We start from the raw sequence: 15923 nt of genomic DNA on the forward strand, positions 1-15923 counted from the left end.
TTCCGTTTACATAGAGTTCACCGTATTTACACTTAAGTGATTCAGTTCTCAGATTACAAAGGGCTGGACATTTTTAGGCCCACTTAATTATTGTTTGCACAGATTGCTAGGTATTGATGCTTTAAAGGGATTGTTATCGAAACAATATATCTTCGTAGCTTTGCTGCACTTGCTACTATCCATGTTCTTCATAAGAACTCAAGCCAGTCAACGGAGAAGATCAAATGGCCGCATAAATGTTGCTCTAGTAATGCATGACACAGTCCAAAAGAGAATAGGACACATGTATGTGTGAATTTTATTACTCAAGGTTTACACAAACAGCTCCATAAGCTCAAAATCATGGCTGTGTGCACTGAATATGTCATGCGCAGTGAAGAGGTAATGCTGTTCCGTCCAAACAAAGCACCACATCTGAGGTGGCTGGCACAGACATTTGTGTAAGCTTTTTTTCCTTCACTATATCTGACCCTGCACGTCACAAATGAAGGGCACAAAAATGCCAGCACTGTGTCTGATGGGAGAGCCCATTTGCACTGTAACAGCTTGGGGATCACGAGCGCCGAGCTGAAGAGGCACGTGTGACTTAATACCACTGTTGTACAACTCCAATCACAGGCAAGGCTCGGTCTGGCGTTACAAAAGTATTACTGTTTTGCCAGTGTCAACAGGAGGCTCATGTGAATGGAGGGCCGGCAACCTACACCATGTCATTTGCAGTTCTCACTACTTTGCCGGGATCACTACATCGATTCCATGATACAACTGCAGCCATGGTGGCCAATAAAGTGACACTTCATCAAAGACTTCGCACGTGACATTCCTGCTCAGGTAACGAGACCCCGAGTTGTTGAAATGCATACGGACTATCCTGCCTCTTGCGACATAAAAATAACAAAAAAAAAACTTGAAATCTTAACGGAGAGGGACTTTGCATTTATATACAGCTTACTTAATTATAAGATGAACACATGAAATGAAACTGTGCTTCACTGGCAGAACTGCGAACATATGTAACACACTAAACCTTTGAGCACCTAGGTTCACAAAAGATTCCTTAGTCTCGAAAAATGAGGGCCCATTTTAACACCGAGCAGCAAGTTGCAGCAGTGTGCTACTGTACTCAATATGAATTGAAAAAGGGGAGCCGCTGCTGCAAGACTTTGAGACTGCATGACAGGGCTTGTACACGAAACATTTGTTAACTACGTGCTGTTCCAATCGCTAGGAGGACCTCACATGTAACAGAAATGACACCTGTAATTTTTCTTCTAGTCGAAGAGGCAGGTGCACATTTTTTTTTTGCAATCCACACTGAGTGCAATAGTAAATATGGCCGTGCACTAAATGCTCTGGCATCATGAAGTATCACTTAACAAATATCAGTGTAGCTCAGCACACCACGATCACATGCAAACAAAACGTCAACAGCTTACAAACGAAGCTGCCCGCGGCACACATTTGCTTCAGGTGCAACTTCCGACATTTCCACAGACTCACTTGCACTTCTCAAAGCGGCGTAGAAATTTGATAACTAAACGACACATAATGTAATGTAAACCGGGACGTCGTTGAGTGTGCTGAGGGCAGTGCTAGAGCATGAAAAGCATCACGGCCGGGACTGCAACTTGCGGTAATGCCAGCAGCATACTGTGCAGGTGACCGCTTCGGTGAGACAGCACAATGATGATGACACAATGCCCTCGCCTCCTAGTACGAACTGGAGGTGCGAGAAAAAGACACTAACAGAAAGAACACCGGTTTGTTGCCGTAAAGGTGGACATAAAGTTGAAGAGCATACACACACACACCGCTGTGTGAGAATAACATGCGTGACAATGATTGTTTATGTGAAGAATGTACAATTATCTCTGTGCAGCCTACACGAGACTTCGAGCAGCACCTCTACAGCTGACAGGAAACACCAACAAAGCAGCAATTTGGACAGTGACGTGAGACTTCCTACTCTCTTAATGCACCTTTCAACTGTCAAACCTTTCAACAGCACATGGCAGATGGCTGGTAGGTTCGATATACTACAATATAATTTCATTTCAATCATACCTCCTGTTGGTGACAAACGTGGAGTGCACAGACAAATCACACTACTAGTATAAGAAGTCCAGCATTACTATACCTACAGGCCATATTCTCAACCAACCCCTTTTAGGGAAGGTGTTCTTCGTGTAACTTAGTGTCGAATGCAGCATGCAAAAAGAATGCCGGTGGGAACATGTAAACCATTCCTTTTGGGGTGTCTGTATCTGCTAGTTGATGGCTAACTGATGACAGCACAATAAAAGTAGTCTTCCCCAAAGTACTTGACAGAGGATATGGTCACCGTTCAGTGATGTCAGAAACAACATGCCTAGCTGGACCGTGAAGAAAGAGCTTTTCCTTGAATGAGGAGATTACACAACAAGCATGCCAACTCCATAGATAGCCATAAGCGAGAGCAGTGAAAGGTATGGTGTGCAGCTGATAAATTAAAAAACAAAACACTGTCAGGATTACATGTGCCCTGTGTAACCAATTGAACCATCTATAAACACCTGGTCTAAGGAAAATGACTTCACTATAACTTCTGTTTATTCCTGGCTTGCATTTTCGGTGGACAAAGGAGCAATTACCAAGATTCTTGTTTAAGCAGTTCATAAAAAGAAAAAAAAATCTCTTCCATCTTTTTACCAGCCGCAAACACCAAATCAATCCTTTCTACTAAGTTTTGCGACGAGGTGGCATTCCTTCTGCTCTCTCAACTTTGGCTGTACGCAGTGTGTCACGATTAAGGTGTGGAAGCAGTAGGGTCAACACACACTTGCTTGCATCATTACAAACAGAAAATCTGATGACATCGCCGTGGAGTTCCACACAAGCACTCCTAAAGAGAAATCTGGAACCGTGGCTTGTGGGAGAAGAGCCAACGAAGAGGGGAATGGCAGGAGGATGGCTCTCAGTAAAGGTTGCCTCGAATGCATTTACAGAGTGTCTCGCATCAGTTCCTATGCAAAACAGAGAACGCTACCACCTTTTTGGTATGTCAAGCACTTCTTGTTGCTCGCAGGAACATTGACATAAAAGTAGCCTAACATCATCCTCGACAAACTTAATCATACCCTGATGCATGCGCCGCCCTCTTCGCCACGTGTTTGTATGAAACTCCACAGCTGCAGCATCATAGGACAGCAGCTCTTCTGCCCTTTGCCTCTAGAGTATAAAGCTTATAAAAAAAAACGTATTTAAGCCGAGAAAGACATGAAGATCTCGAGACGCTCAGGTGCTGTTGTTGAGCTGTGCTCCTGAAGCGGTGCGTCGCAGCCGCACTGAAAAAAAAAAAAAGGAACAATGCAACAAATTAATGGGGGTTAACGGCAGCTTACAATCAGTCACTGGGAAATCCCTTTGTCCAAGTCCCTTGTACAGAGAGGGGGTCCACATAAAAGTGTCTCCAGTCGAGTTAAGGTAGAATTCTGAGCTAGACGGTACGTAAACTAGCAACTCAACTTTTTGACTATCACTAAAGAATGCAGATTTGTAACAACAAGAAAAAAAACAATTGTGATTCGTGCTCAACAATCCGAAGTACCTCAAAAGCACTGACAAATATTAAAAGTGCATTTTGTGAAGCTGTGCTCACTGAAACATAGCTCTACACTGAGAGACACGGATTATGAGAGCCACAAAATAAAAAAGGCAGGATGGCAATTTTCATGGAACTACTTAATGAACTGTTCCATCTATGCTTCATTCGTTATTCCACAGAGAAAAGTGGATTGTGCACTCACAGCGGTCATAGTTGTTCTGCAGGTGTTGCGTTACCCTCATCCGTGCATCGGGTACGTCAAACGAGATTCCCAACCGTAACAGCGTACGGTTCTTCTCCACCAGCCGTGCAATCTCCATCTCAATCTTGTTACCAAGAATGGAAGGCCTCTGCAAAGTAAAATGTATGCTTTTGAGATCATGTAGCAGCATCGCCTAGTACAATGATGAACTGAGTGGATCACTAAGCAGCTGTTTCTTCAACACTTTTTGAGCTGGTCAGATAACGCTGCCGATCAGTAATAGAGGCTCCCGCAACACACGAGCCAAATGTTCACAACAAATTGGAATTACAATAAATTATCAAGGTCAGCGAAAAATTGCTTTGTCTTCTCTCAACAAATCACGGAAGACGTTCGAAAATCCCTTGTAAAAAGCCCACTTATCAGCCACTGGCTGATTTGAACATAGCGCGCTCGGTCGTTAGAGATTGCCACGGGAGGCTGTGACTTGTCCATGCATGCGCAGGCCATCGCACTGAAAAAGCCTGCATTGAAGAAAAAAAAAAGAGTGCTCAAGGTCACAAAGCACGCGTGAAGTTTTTTGCCCTTCCACCCCTCTCTCCTTAGCTTCCAGCGCTTTCGTCAGGACGAGAGAAGAGAGAATGCAAGTGTAGCATGCGACACATATTTGAAACTGAACTTGCAATGGACTGATTCTTAAAAATTTTTGCAGTGTCGAAATCGTCAGGCAATAAGCTCTTTCAGCAAATTCATTCCATGATTACTTGAAAAAGTGCTTCAGGGTCCCTTTGAAACAACAGTGATATTAACTTTACACATATTGTCCTTTCTGCGTCCACGTACGGTTAACAACTCCTAGTGATGATTAGGTACTGATGGTGCAACAGAGATGAACTGATATACAGCGGAGGAATGAATGAAAGTCTGAAATATTGATTAGTATGACTACCAGTATTGAGCAAAGTTCAAAATGGGCACAAAGCAGTGCTGGCAGTGCTGTCCCCTGCCACGGTCATGCTTTATCTGATCACGTGGCCACAGGAAACGGTGATGCCAGTTTCAGCTGAGGTTTCGCCTGCTAGAAGTGTGAAACCCTGGTTATTTGACTTTCAGGGGACCATACAAAACTATCGTATAACCGAAAAACTAAGAATATTGGCATTGATGCTCAGCCTTACACCCCCTCCCCCTAAAAAATTGGGTACAGACAGCCTCAATAAGCCCACGGCACGACGTTGCACTTATCCAGGATGATAGATTAAACTATTCTTGCCAATAACATCATTAATTAGTTGAAGGAGGTGAGAGCGAATATTTACCACCTTTACAGTATTGAATCCAACGCATACTTTTTCCTGGTAAATCGAGCCTGAAAATTGCCTGCGCCCAAAACCAAAACCGCATTGCCAACAGCCTCCCGCCAAAAAGTCGGACACAGTGTCATAGTAAAACGGCCATGAACCACGAGTTTGGGTAAGATGACTTCATGCGTAACTGAGCTGTTCACGTTGTGAATTGTTGGCTTGTGACATGCAACTATAGTCATGTCCTGCTTTTATTATGAACGTTGACATCAAGTGAAAGTTATTTTGCACTGTGAAAAAAGCTGCGTAAAGCCATTTTGCGTGCTCAAGCCTGCGAGTGAGTCTGTCACAAAGGCAGGAGATCAGGTGTATGTTGACCAGGACAAGTTTCGATGGACCCAAAACGTGAAGACATCAGGAACTCAGAGATAAGCTTTTCGGCCAGCTGAAATTACTCTGTGTGAATAGAGCTTGTATAAATAACGACCCTGGATACTCACGTGATCGAGGTGCATGAAGAAGCTCAAGGATTGCAAGAAAAAAAAGTTTTCTACTTTAAGAAGACATCCTGTGTCATTCTCTATTTTTCTAATCGTCAACCTAGGGAAATACAAGTTCATAATTCGCGCTGGTGAATATCTGGACGACGTTTGATTTAAGTTAAGGTAGTAGTTTTTTTTTTTTCAGACAGAATCTGGAAGTCCGCTGCATTTTTAATACATTATCTCGATGTGGATTTCACCGGGACCAAGCCGATTTGTCGTAAAATGCAGGTTATCACGAAACCAGGCGATGCATAATCAATGTTCGACTGTAGTCACGAATATGTCACCACCGTTGCCGTTAACTGCCAACGCTCTGTACGTGACATCCCCAGACAGGCTTCTGTGCTGGCACGTCTTGCCCATGTCACTATCACACTCCCAAGAACAGCGCAGTCTCTGGGTGTGTAAGGCTAGTGTTCAATGCATCACGGAGATGCATCGAGAGACACAAATTACACGCACAAACCCAGCTGGTAGCTTTTACAAATGAATGAAGAAGCTACTCGATAACAAATAAATCCCTTATTACAGTACGCGAAATGCCAGTGGTGCCACTCACTTACACAACTGTTTCATAACATGCAGGCCCATAAAGCTGCTCGCATTGGCGCTTGAAATATGCTGAGGGGCTCATAGCAAATCATTCAAAGTGGCGCAGAGAAGACACAGGATTTGAGACAAAACAATAGAGACAGTTGAAGTGGTGCCACTGCTGGGCATTGCCGCCAGTCAGCACCAGGATAATGAGCAATGATATCATCAACATTGTTGTCATTAGTGCATTGTTACTGAGAAACTGTGGCATGGGCTATAAATCAGCTGAACATGTCACAGTACTGTCGATGCTGCGGGGTGCTCAATGCCACGATGAGTCTTCAGATGCTGTTTGCCCTCCAAATAAAATGGATGGATGATGAATGAAAAACTTTTATTGGGGTCCTGAAGGATTCCACGCCCGTTTTATAGGGGTAGGATCACGGGCCGCTCCCACATATGGACGGGGAGGTCCAGCCTCACCGCCGCATCGTGGGCCTTCTGGACAGTCTTGAGTTGTTGTATGAGAATTAGACTCGTGAGCATTAAATGAAAGGAGTTTTTGGAAAATTCTTCATTTTTTAAAATAACTTCTACCAATGGGGCCAAATTCATACTTTGCTCAAGAAGGTCATGCATACCAAGATAGTATGCCAAGGTGACGTCTCAAACTTTAAATTTCATGTCATTGCTCCTTTAATAGAAATATGTACTTGTATTGCATACCTGCTAAACTCAAGGGTTCTGAATTTGGGAGATTTCTGCAATGGGGCAGGGGGGAGCAATTCGTTTCTCCCCCACCCACCTTTTTCTTTAAAAAAAAAACATAACAGAAAGGTTTGGGAGGGGGGAGTTCCAAACAGCCTTGTAAGCGTAAACATTGTCGTTGCGGTCTTAAAATGACTTAAAAACAACGCACATAGGGTGTCCCAATTACAGTAAAATCTCAGTGATATCTACGAATGTCAAGAGTGATCGAAAATATTCTTGTCGCCCAAAACTTTGAGCAATAAAGAAGCCCCCAAAATTAGTTTCCATTTGCGACACAGGTACACAATATTTCTTTTCATCAAGAGAATTTGGGTACGTTTTTACAGCGAAAGCTGTTATGAGGTCACAACTCTGGTCACGTGCAGTTGCATGTTGTTCGCCACCACCGCCGCCGGTGTCCATCGGGCGAAATTGGAAAAAAAACCTTGCACCAATGACACAGCGGGGCATGAACCCGGGTCTGCTGGGTGCCAGCCCAATATTCTACCACTGAGTTACACCGGTGCTTGTGACTTGTTGTCAAACTTGCCTTAGGCGGGCATGACCTAGCACCAATGGCACAGTGGGGCTCAAACCCGGGTCCACTGGGTGCCAGCCCAGTATTCTACCACTGAGCTAATTCGGTGCTTGTGACTTGTTGTCAAACTTGCCTTAGGCAGGCTTGATGTCGGGAAAGCAATCGCGTTAATACGACTTATAAAGCATTTTACAACTGCGAAATAACAACCAGTCGTCGCACAATGTGATTAGCGTGATGAGTGGGCTTTCCAATGTTCCGACCCATTACAAAAGCTTGTTCTTGTTTCCCTATTAACTGTGACGATTACCCACTTTAGCCATAATTCATCACCGTCTTCAGGAACTGCACGGACAATGGGCACAAAATTCCTAGCAAGTGTTTAGCGAATACCACGCTTCTCAGAAGAATGACGAATAATAGCATAGCAAATGCCGGCCTACTACCCAAAAGTTTATTTTATTAATGCCCTTGTGGGTACCAAGCAAGTGTGCTTGCAGTAGGTATCCAATGAGTGTTTTGAAAAGGCTCTTAAAGGCCGCTCTTCTAGCTTTCACTGTGACTGTGCTGCACCTACTGCGCAGGCTTCGCGTTTTTTTTTTCTGGGACACAGGCGAACGGGCTAATAGAGGGTGGCGCAGCTTGCTGCCACGAAAGCACACGTCACAGCTTCGCTTGAGGCCAACTGAAAACTAAGAGCTTAAGTCCACTCCATTGTAGACACAAGTGAAAAGAACACCGAAACATTTTCTGCCTATTTTCGGAGACTTTATTCAACTACTGCATTATGCGCATACCTTTGGAGCTCGTAGTCCCTATCGATGATTACGCCACAGCGACCGCGGTTTTTTTTTGCCGCAGTGGTGGTAAACGGCATTTACCTTTTTAATTCACATGAGCTGGCCATGCAGGTGCCTTCAAAACTAAAGTGCTTGTTGCTATTATCGCATGTGACGCGGTTTTGTCCGCAGCATTTGCAGAAAGAAGCGTCACCCTGACTGGTTAAGTGTTGGATGCGCATGCGGTTTTAGAGTTGTCAGCTTTGTCGCCACACATCATCGCGTCAAGAGTTGATATGTGGGGTTTAACGTCCCAAAACCACCATATGATTATGAGAGACGCCGCCCCGCCGCGGTGGTCTAGTGGCTAAGGCACTCGGCTGCTGACCCACAGGTCGCGGGTTCGAATCCCGGCTGCGGCGGCTGCATTTCCGATGGAGGCGGAAATGTTGTAGGCCCGTGTGTTCAGATTTGGGTGCACGTTAAAGAACCCCAGGTGGTCAAAATTTCCGGAGCCCTCCACTACGGCGTCTCTCATAATCATATGGTGGTTTTGGGACGTTAAACCCCACATATCAATCAATCATTTATGAGAGACGCCATAGTGGAAGGCTCTGGAAATTTCGACCACCTGGGGTTCTTTAACGTGCACCCAAATCTGAGCACAGGGGCCTACAACATTTCCACCTCCATCGAAAATGCAGCTGCCGCAGCCAGGATTCGATCCCCCGACCTGCGGGTCAGCAGCTGAGTACCTTAACCACTAGACCACCGCGGCGGGGCATCGCGTCAAGAGAGATCGCGCTTTCGTTGGCTAAGCAAGTCCTTCCAAAGCTTCTCGCATGCTGCCCTCGGTGTCTGCTCGAGAATTTGATACCAAAGTTCGTATCTCTTGGCACGATGCCCTGATCTATCCAGAACATTCAAATTTTGGCCCCTTGAACACAGTGAAAGTCAGCTGGGGAATTTTACAAATTCATATCACCGAGATTCTACTGTATGTTTACATAAATGCCTTCTAATTCATCAAAATTATAATGCGATAGTCCGATAGTGTCACAAAAAGCCTGGATTAGGTAGAGCTTCATATTTTTCAATGCAGCCAGATCACTCACAAAAATTTCGATTTCTAAAAGATTTTCCTGCTAGCTGTACAAAAATAAGAAATGGTCGAAATCTGGGAGCTTCCCGAAAAACCCGGGAGGCTAGGCTGGTACGATGTTGCCAAGTTAGTCCTGCAGAAGTCCAGAAAGTGCCCGAAGGTTTATAAAACTGAACAAATAACACTCACCTTTTTACAGCATGAAGATGCAAGAAAAACCCTTATATGAAATTGCTCAGCTAGGGAGTTTGGCCATTGAACAAAAATGATATACAAAAAAAAAAAAAACAGACCAGGACTAAATTTTCTACTAGTGGAAAACTTCCTTTCAGAGAAACTGTAAGTTTTCATTTTACAAATATGTAGATGAAAAACTTTTTAAGTAAATATTTATGTTCATGACAAACCATTCTTCTCAGTAGTCACAAAAATAATTTTAAATTAGGCCATCTCCATTTTAATGGAAATGTATAATTTATACATATATCTAGGAACAACGGAAGAAAGCCTACACCCAGACTGATGGTGTTTGAAGTATCGTTGATGCGTTGATAAACCAAATATTTGCAAAATATCAATTTGTAATGCGAATAATAATAAAAAAAGATGCCGACATTACTAATTATTGGAAATCACATAAAAAACAAGATGTATATTAAACATTTCAGAAAGATTTTTTCAAAATGATTTATCCTTTTTTTTTGTTGCTGCTTTTGCCAAGTATGCCCTGAACAATGCTTTCAGCAGAAAGACAAAAAAACAGCCTGTAGAAAGTCTCATTACCTGGTTAGATGCCCTGAGCTCCTCCAGAGATTGCTGACTGTTGGCGGCTTCAACCAGGTCCTTGATGACGGGCCCGCTGATGTAGTTGGACTCCACGTTGAGAGACTTCAATGTCTTGTTGTGCCGCACTGCTTCAATGAGGCGCTGCACAAGAACAGTGCATAAACCATCTATTAATGGAAATAAATTGGGTTTTGGCAGATAAGCTGGGAATATCCATAGTATTTATTTAGCACACTGTCTTACGTGTTGAAACAAATCATACCAAAAAAGCAGTTAAAAGAGAATTTCTTTTTTTTTATGACTAGAAGTGACGACAGGTTTCTGAGCACCCACCTTGACTAAGCTGTCAGTGAGATCAGTGTTTGCTAAGGAGAGGGATTCGAGGTTTGTATTCTTCTTGAGACCTTCGAAGAGCTTCTTGAAGTCGTCTCTTCGGATATTCTGAAGCAGATGAACAAGAAGGAAAATGCTACGTTTCTAGCCTTGTTGAAAAATATAACAGAAACAAGCATGGCCACATGACTAACGACAATCGATAAATTAAACAGTGCAAGACCTATTCTAAAAAAAATCAAGTTTGTTTCATTACTACAATATAAGGGGCCATTGGTTAGAAATTCACTCTTTACATATTCTAACGTCAATGTTTGCATGCCTGTAGCACAGCAATAAAAAATGCCCCCACATAAAAGCTACTCCTCAAGTTAAATGTGCAAACAGTTGAATATGCTGACTATAAAAACTATTTTTCTAAGAATGACACATTGCTCAAACAAAATGTGGAAGCACTGTAAGAATGCAACTAACTGAACTGTATATCTGCAATTTTTCATGTAACACGGTCAAGTTTTGTTGATTCAACTATGATGAGAACAGAAAGTTTTCATTATACTGTCTACACAGTCAAAATTAGTAAGAGAGAACAAGTGAAAAAAAAAAAATGAAAACAATCCAATGTCTCAAAATAGCTAATTTAGCATTAAGATTACCCTCCGGGCAGGATGTCAAGGACAACAATGATACTTGCAAGTTCTCTTTGTCCAACAGAATAGAGAAGGTAATTATTTATGAGTGGCAACAGAAAAAAAAAAAAAACAAAGTGTTACCTTTATGTTGTTCCAGTTGAGCGTTTTCAGGGACGGATCATTCGAAGCCACTTTCTCGGCAGTTTGGTGGGTGTTGGTGTCATTGTCCGGCTCCATTGGCATGGGCTTGGGCATGGATGCCTTCACCAGGGCTGCATGCAATTTGTTTACAGATGGACTTTTACAGCAATCCGGCTGCTACTGTTAAGCATCTCCCAACATTGCAACACTACTGCAACGGTCCACTGTCAGAAACCAGACGCTGCCAAAATATTGCTGAAAGACTAAGACACAACATCAACAACAATGAATTTTAAAAATAATGTTCAACTGCACCAGATAGATTGCACAATTGCGCCTTGCGAGAATAGAGGATCCTCATGCGTTGGGATACACCAGAGTTTCTGAACGAGCGCCTCCATTCCAAAGCCAATTCCATTCAGGGGAATCAGAACCTGCCACGATTCCATTCCTTTAAATTGTACGGAATGAAAAAACTCAGCCCGTTCCCACTTCGGACATGGCGAGCAGTTTATTTCCATTCCTGTAATTCCTTAAGATAGGAAAGGCATCTTGATAGTTTTATTGAGTTAAGAACGAATACCCCATAAAGCTGATGTGATCAGATAGATGCATTAATAATCACAAATGTACGCAAAACACATTACCAAGGTTGAAGGACACTAGCTTGGCGACTTCTCTCGTGCAGTGCAACCACCCTACTGATTCCCATAGGGGCTGTTCTACCACTGCCTATAGTATTTGCATGGTCAGCATGTTTCAACAAATCGTGATGCTTTAATATTGCCTGAGCTTAAATGTGTTAATGCTAAAATGACAACATTGCGTATCTCCATGCTGACAAAATTCGTGTTCAATAAGACTAAGCAGCTATGCCACACGTTTTGAATACGGAGCAAACTAACATTTGGTCAATGGGGAAGAAAACCCTCTAGATCTGCCCAGATGGCGAAATTCACAAGGCGTGAGGAGTGAAAGGAGGGTACGTCGCCGTCAAAGTTTTGCACGATGGATACCAACGGCACAGACCCATGGTGGTGCGAAGAATATAGACAAATTTCGGAGCAACATGATCTATATAAGGAGAGAATTGTAGTAGGTGTGTTGCCTATAAATAAATCATGCTTGCAATCAGCTAACCCATTTTAAACATACTAGTTTATTGTTAAAATCGAGGCTCTGACTTAAGAATGTTCGAACTTTGAAAAACAATGCGTAGACAAAAGAAGAGAGTAAGCACTTAAAGAGACACTAAAGGCAAATAATTTGTCAGATAGAAAGCTCAATGTGTGAAAACATTTAAAACGGTATTATCAACAGCAGTGCCCTACTTACCGGGAAATTCAGCTAAGTGTAACATACAATGTGCCCACGAATGGAATATTTTGGAAATGATCCCGATCACGTGAGAGTGTCCGACTACAATTAATCTCTAATAACCACACCAGCTGCAATAATAATAGAAGAACCTTCCGTGTATCAAGAGACGTAATAAAATGCTGCTTGTCCATTCCAGCTTGATTGATCAAAAATAGAATGGCCTCGTGTTTTTATGGGGAATGACGCAAGTGGTTCCAAAGTTTTGTTTTAGTGGTCCGAGCAAGCAGAAATCCGAGCAATCCGAGCAAGCAGACTTAATCCGAGCAAGCAGAAAACTGTTCAATGGCTGTTGTTGCTGCTGTGGCTCCTGCTACTTTCATTTTGCTGCTACTAGTGTCGGCAGCTGCGCAGTAAAGGCGAGCAACTTTGGGCATAGCAACAGCGGCGTCAGAAAGACCGCTTTCAGGCAGGTGATTCGAAGTGCGCTATCGCGACGCGGACCACTAAAACGTGAGCTTGTTTCAAAATGAGCACTCTCCAGGCACAAAAATAGTACAACGAGGTTTCAGGACCACTATTTCAACAATCAGCATCAACTTAATATTTGCTTTTGGTGTCCCTTCAAAGCACGTAACAAACCTCTGTAACTCCTCTCGCTCTTGACATATTCAAATCGTTTTTGCAGCACTCGAGTTGTCTGGTATTTAAGTCCACAAGCAAGGCCATTCGATGCTTACTTCAAAAAGTAGTGCATGACCTTTTAAACATAAAAATATAAGCAACTACACAAGCTTACTGCTGATATTACATTTTACAATACATTAAGATGCTTTGTGTCTGCCATTTCTCAAGACATCTGTCCTTCCAGCTGTATTGCCTGCATACTGTATTTTCTCTCGTGTAACTATGCAAAAACAGAAAATTCTGAAATCAAGTCCGGGTGTGGCTTACAGTACTCTAATAAATGAAACCAGAGAGCCGGGAAAATCTGTTCCGTTTAACAGTAGTTTTGTTTACTGAGAGGTGACCTGGGGTGCACAATGCAAGAACAAAACTAATCTTGTCAGATGTGCTCATTCCATTTAAGCAGAGGTTCCATTGATTTTTGTTTTCCGAGAGTAGTGCATAAGAGAATTTCGGTGTGCAAGATGACTTCACAGTTATCCAAGGGAATTGCTTTCATTGCTACAAGTGGGGGTTTCATTCGTTTATAATTTTTCAGCAGGTTGTAGTTAGGGAGTGCAAGTTAAATGCGAGGGAGGGTTAAAGAGAAAATTCGGTACCTGGCAAGAGGAGGGATAATACAAGAGACTCACAATCAAATCCTGTGCCTGGTCTCTGTCTCCGATTGGTCACAGAATTGTGGTACTGGTCCTGACTGAGCATGCTGTGCAGACCAAGAATGGCTGTAACGAAAAAGAGAGGCATAGGAAGGAGAAGAGCATTATTCCACAAACAATTTCAAAGCTGACAGGGCGGTTCAGGAAGGTATTTCTCTCTCACTAGTAGTAACTTAAAGGGAGGTGCCTGTTGAAAAATGCACGTTTTTTTCCCAAAATAACATTTTTCATTTTTATTTGCTTTTACAAGTTAAATCACTCTTAAAGAGCACAAGGTGGATACCAAAAACTAAAAATAGCTCATTGTCTACAGTCCTACAGTAACCTAGGTGCTTGCCACTGCATTTTACATAAAGAGTTTCCTAAAGCCACATGCCTAAATACAAAAATGATTGCCAAGCTCTCATAGTGCAAGAAATCCCTTCAAATAAACATATTTTTGCCCATAGATGAGCTTTGACTTATACTTTGAAATGCATTTTTCTCAAGATCCAATTTTGTGCAACTTCTTGAGATTAGACATCATTTATTTATTTGTACATACTGCAGGCCCTAATCGGGCCCATGCAGGAGTGGATACATAGATGTAACATGAGGCATAATAACGCTCCACAAAAAGAAAAAAAAGAAAGTAGTATTGATACACATATGATACTTCATGATTCACATGTATACATTTTAGAAAAATCACTCTCTTCTAGACAGTTAACAAAAGATTCCAGCGTAGAACAATTCACAGCATTGACTGGCAGCCTATTCCCCCCCAAAAAAAGGCCATTGGGAATAAAGAATACTTATGTGTATTGACACGGCTAGCAGGTTGAAAGATGACCTTATTATGGTTTGTCCTTAGAGAGTGTTTAAATTGGTCCTGTAAGTACAGATTGCGCGGTATCTTAAAATGACCGTGATAGAGTAAGTATAGGAACTTTCACCTAGAAATTATTCTTCGTTTGGAAAGTGGCTGAAGATTCACTCTATTAATTAGGTCAGTGATGCTTGAATGCCGCGAATAATTAGAGTAGATGAACCGTGCAGCTAATTTCTGAATGCGCTTAATTTTGTCTATTAGGTGTTGTTGGTGGGGACTCCATATTATGTCGGCATATTCTAAGGCAGGGCGAATAAGAGTCTTGTATGCATTTAATTTGACTTGGGCCGGAGCACTTCGCAACCTTCTTCTAAGGAAGGATAGCTTCCCTACCGCTTTTTTGCAGACGGTGTCAATATGAGGTTCCCAACTTAAGTTTGCTGAAAGTGTGACACCTAGGTATTTCACCTGATCACTTTTAGGGAATTCAATATTTTGTAAAGTGCACGAAAAATTAAGTGGATTCTTCTTATTAGTGAATGTGAGGCATTTAGTTTTAGATGCGTTCAGTCTCATGACCCATTTCTGGCCCCAGTGTCATGCCCCATTTATGTTTTTGGTACTTCTGATAGCCAGACCAGGATGAAATTCGGCTCTGATATACCTTAACATGTGAAGGGTGCACGTATCTCCTTTGCATTCTATAATGAATTGGGAGCAATATGAGCCATTGACAACTCAGAACCATAAAATGCTATTAGGTGTTTGTTCAAAATGATCTGTATTTTACACATTGTCATGACACAAAGCAAGAACTGTGCTACTTCCCACAAAACTAATTACATACTTGAAATCAGCATAAAAGCCTATACTATACAGTCGCCGACCGATTTTCCGGACTCCAAAAATTCGGACTTGTTGGATATTCCGGACTTCATAAATGCACCGTCGGGGATCCCATAGAGCTAATGCATTGTTTCGACCGATTTTTCGGGCGAATTTGCCCCTGAAAGTTCGATTTTTCGGACTAAATCGCTCGTTTTGTGCCACACGTCAAGCCATTGTGAACGCCGCCATGTTGGATTTTCCGTCGGCTTGGCTAAACTTGGTCTTCAGATACCTTTCCTGCCTCCGAGATTGGAATGCGCACGCCATATTTTAAGTTTCGGAGGCCGTGTTTGCTTTTTAAAAGACGCGGTGATGGATGCCGTTTTTTCGTCTTC

The 15923-nt window shown here is 42.5% G+C and overlaps 1 protein-coding gene across 4 annotated transcripts in view; it reads right to left on the bottom strand.

Moving 5' to 3' along the window:
- Positions 1-275: 275 nt before the first annotated feature.
- Positions 276-15923, bottom strand: part of LOC119172272 (tropomodulin) — a 156977-nt gene continuing 141329 nt past the window's right edge. For all 4 annotated transcript variants that reach the window (XM_037423316.2, XM_075893496.1, XM_037423317.2 and 1 more), the window contains 6 exons: positions 13866-13955; positions 11230-11360; positions 10457-10564; positions 10121-10264; positions 3786-3933; positions 276-3323 (listed from right to left, as the gene is read on the bottom strand). In XM_037423316.2, the coding sequence (XP_037279213.2) occupies positions 3274-3323; positions 3786-3933; positions 10121-10264; positions 10457-10564; positions 11230-11360; positions 13866-13955 (671 nt within the window). In that variant the 3' untranslated portion in view covers positions 276-3273. The remainder of the gene's footprint in view (positions 3324-3785; positions 3934-10120; positions 10265-10456; positions 10565-11229; positions 11361-13865; positions 13956-15923) is intronic.

This window comes from Rhipicephalus microplus, chromosome 4, assembly GCF_043290135.1.
Source record: "Rhipicephalus microplus isolate Deutch F79 chromosome 4, USDA_Rmic, whole genome shotgun sequence".
NCBI classification, from domain to species: Eukaryota; Metazoa; Arthropoda; class Arachnida; order Ixodida; family Ixodidae; genus Rhipicephalus; species Rhipicephalus microplus.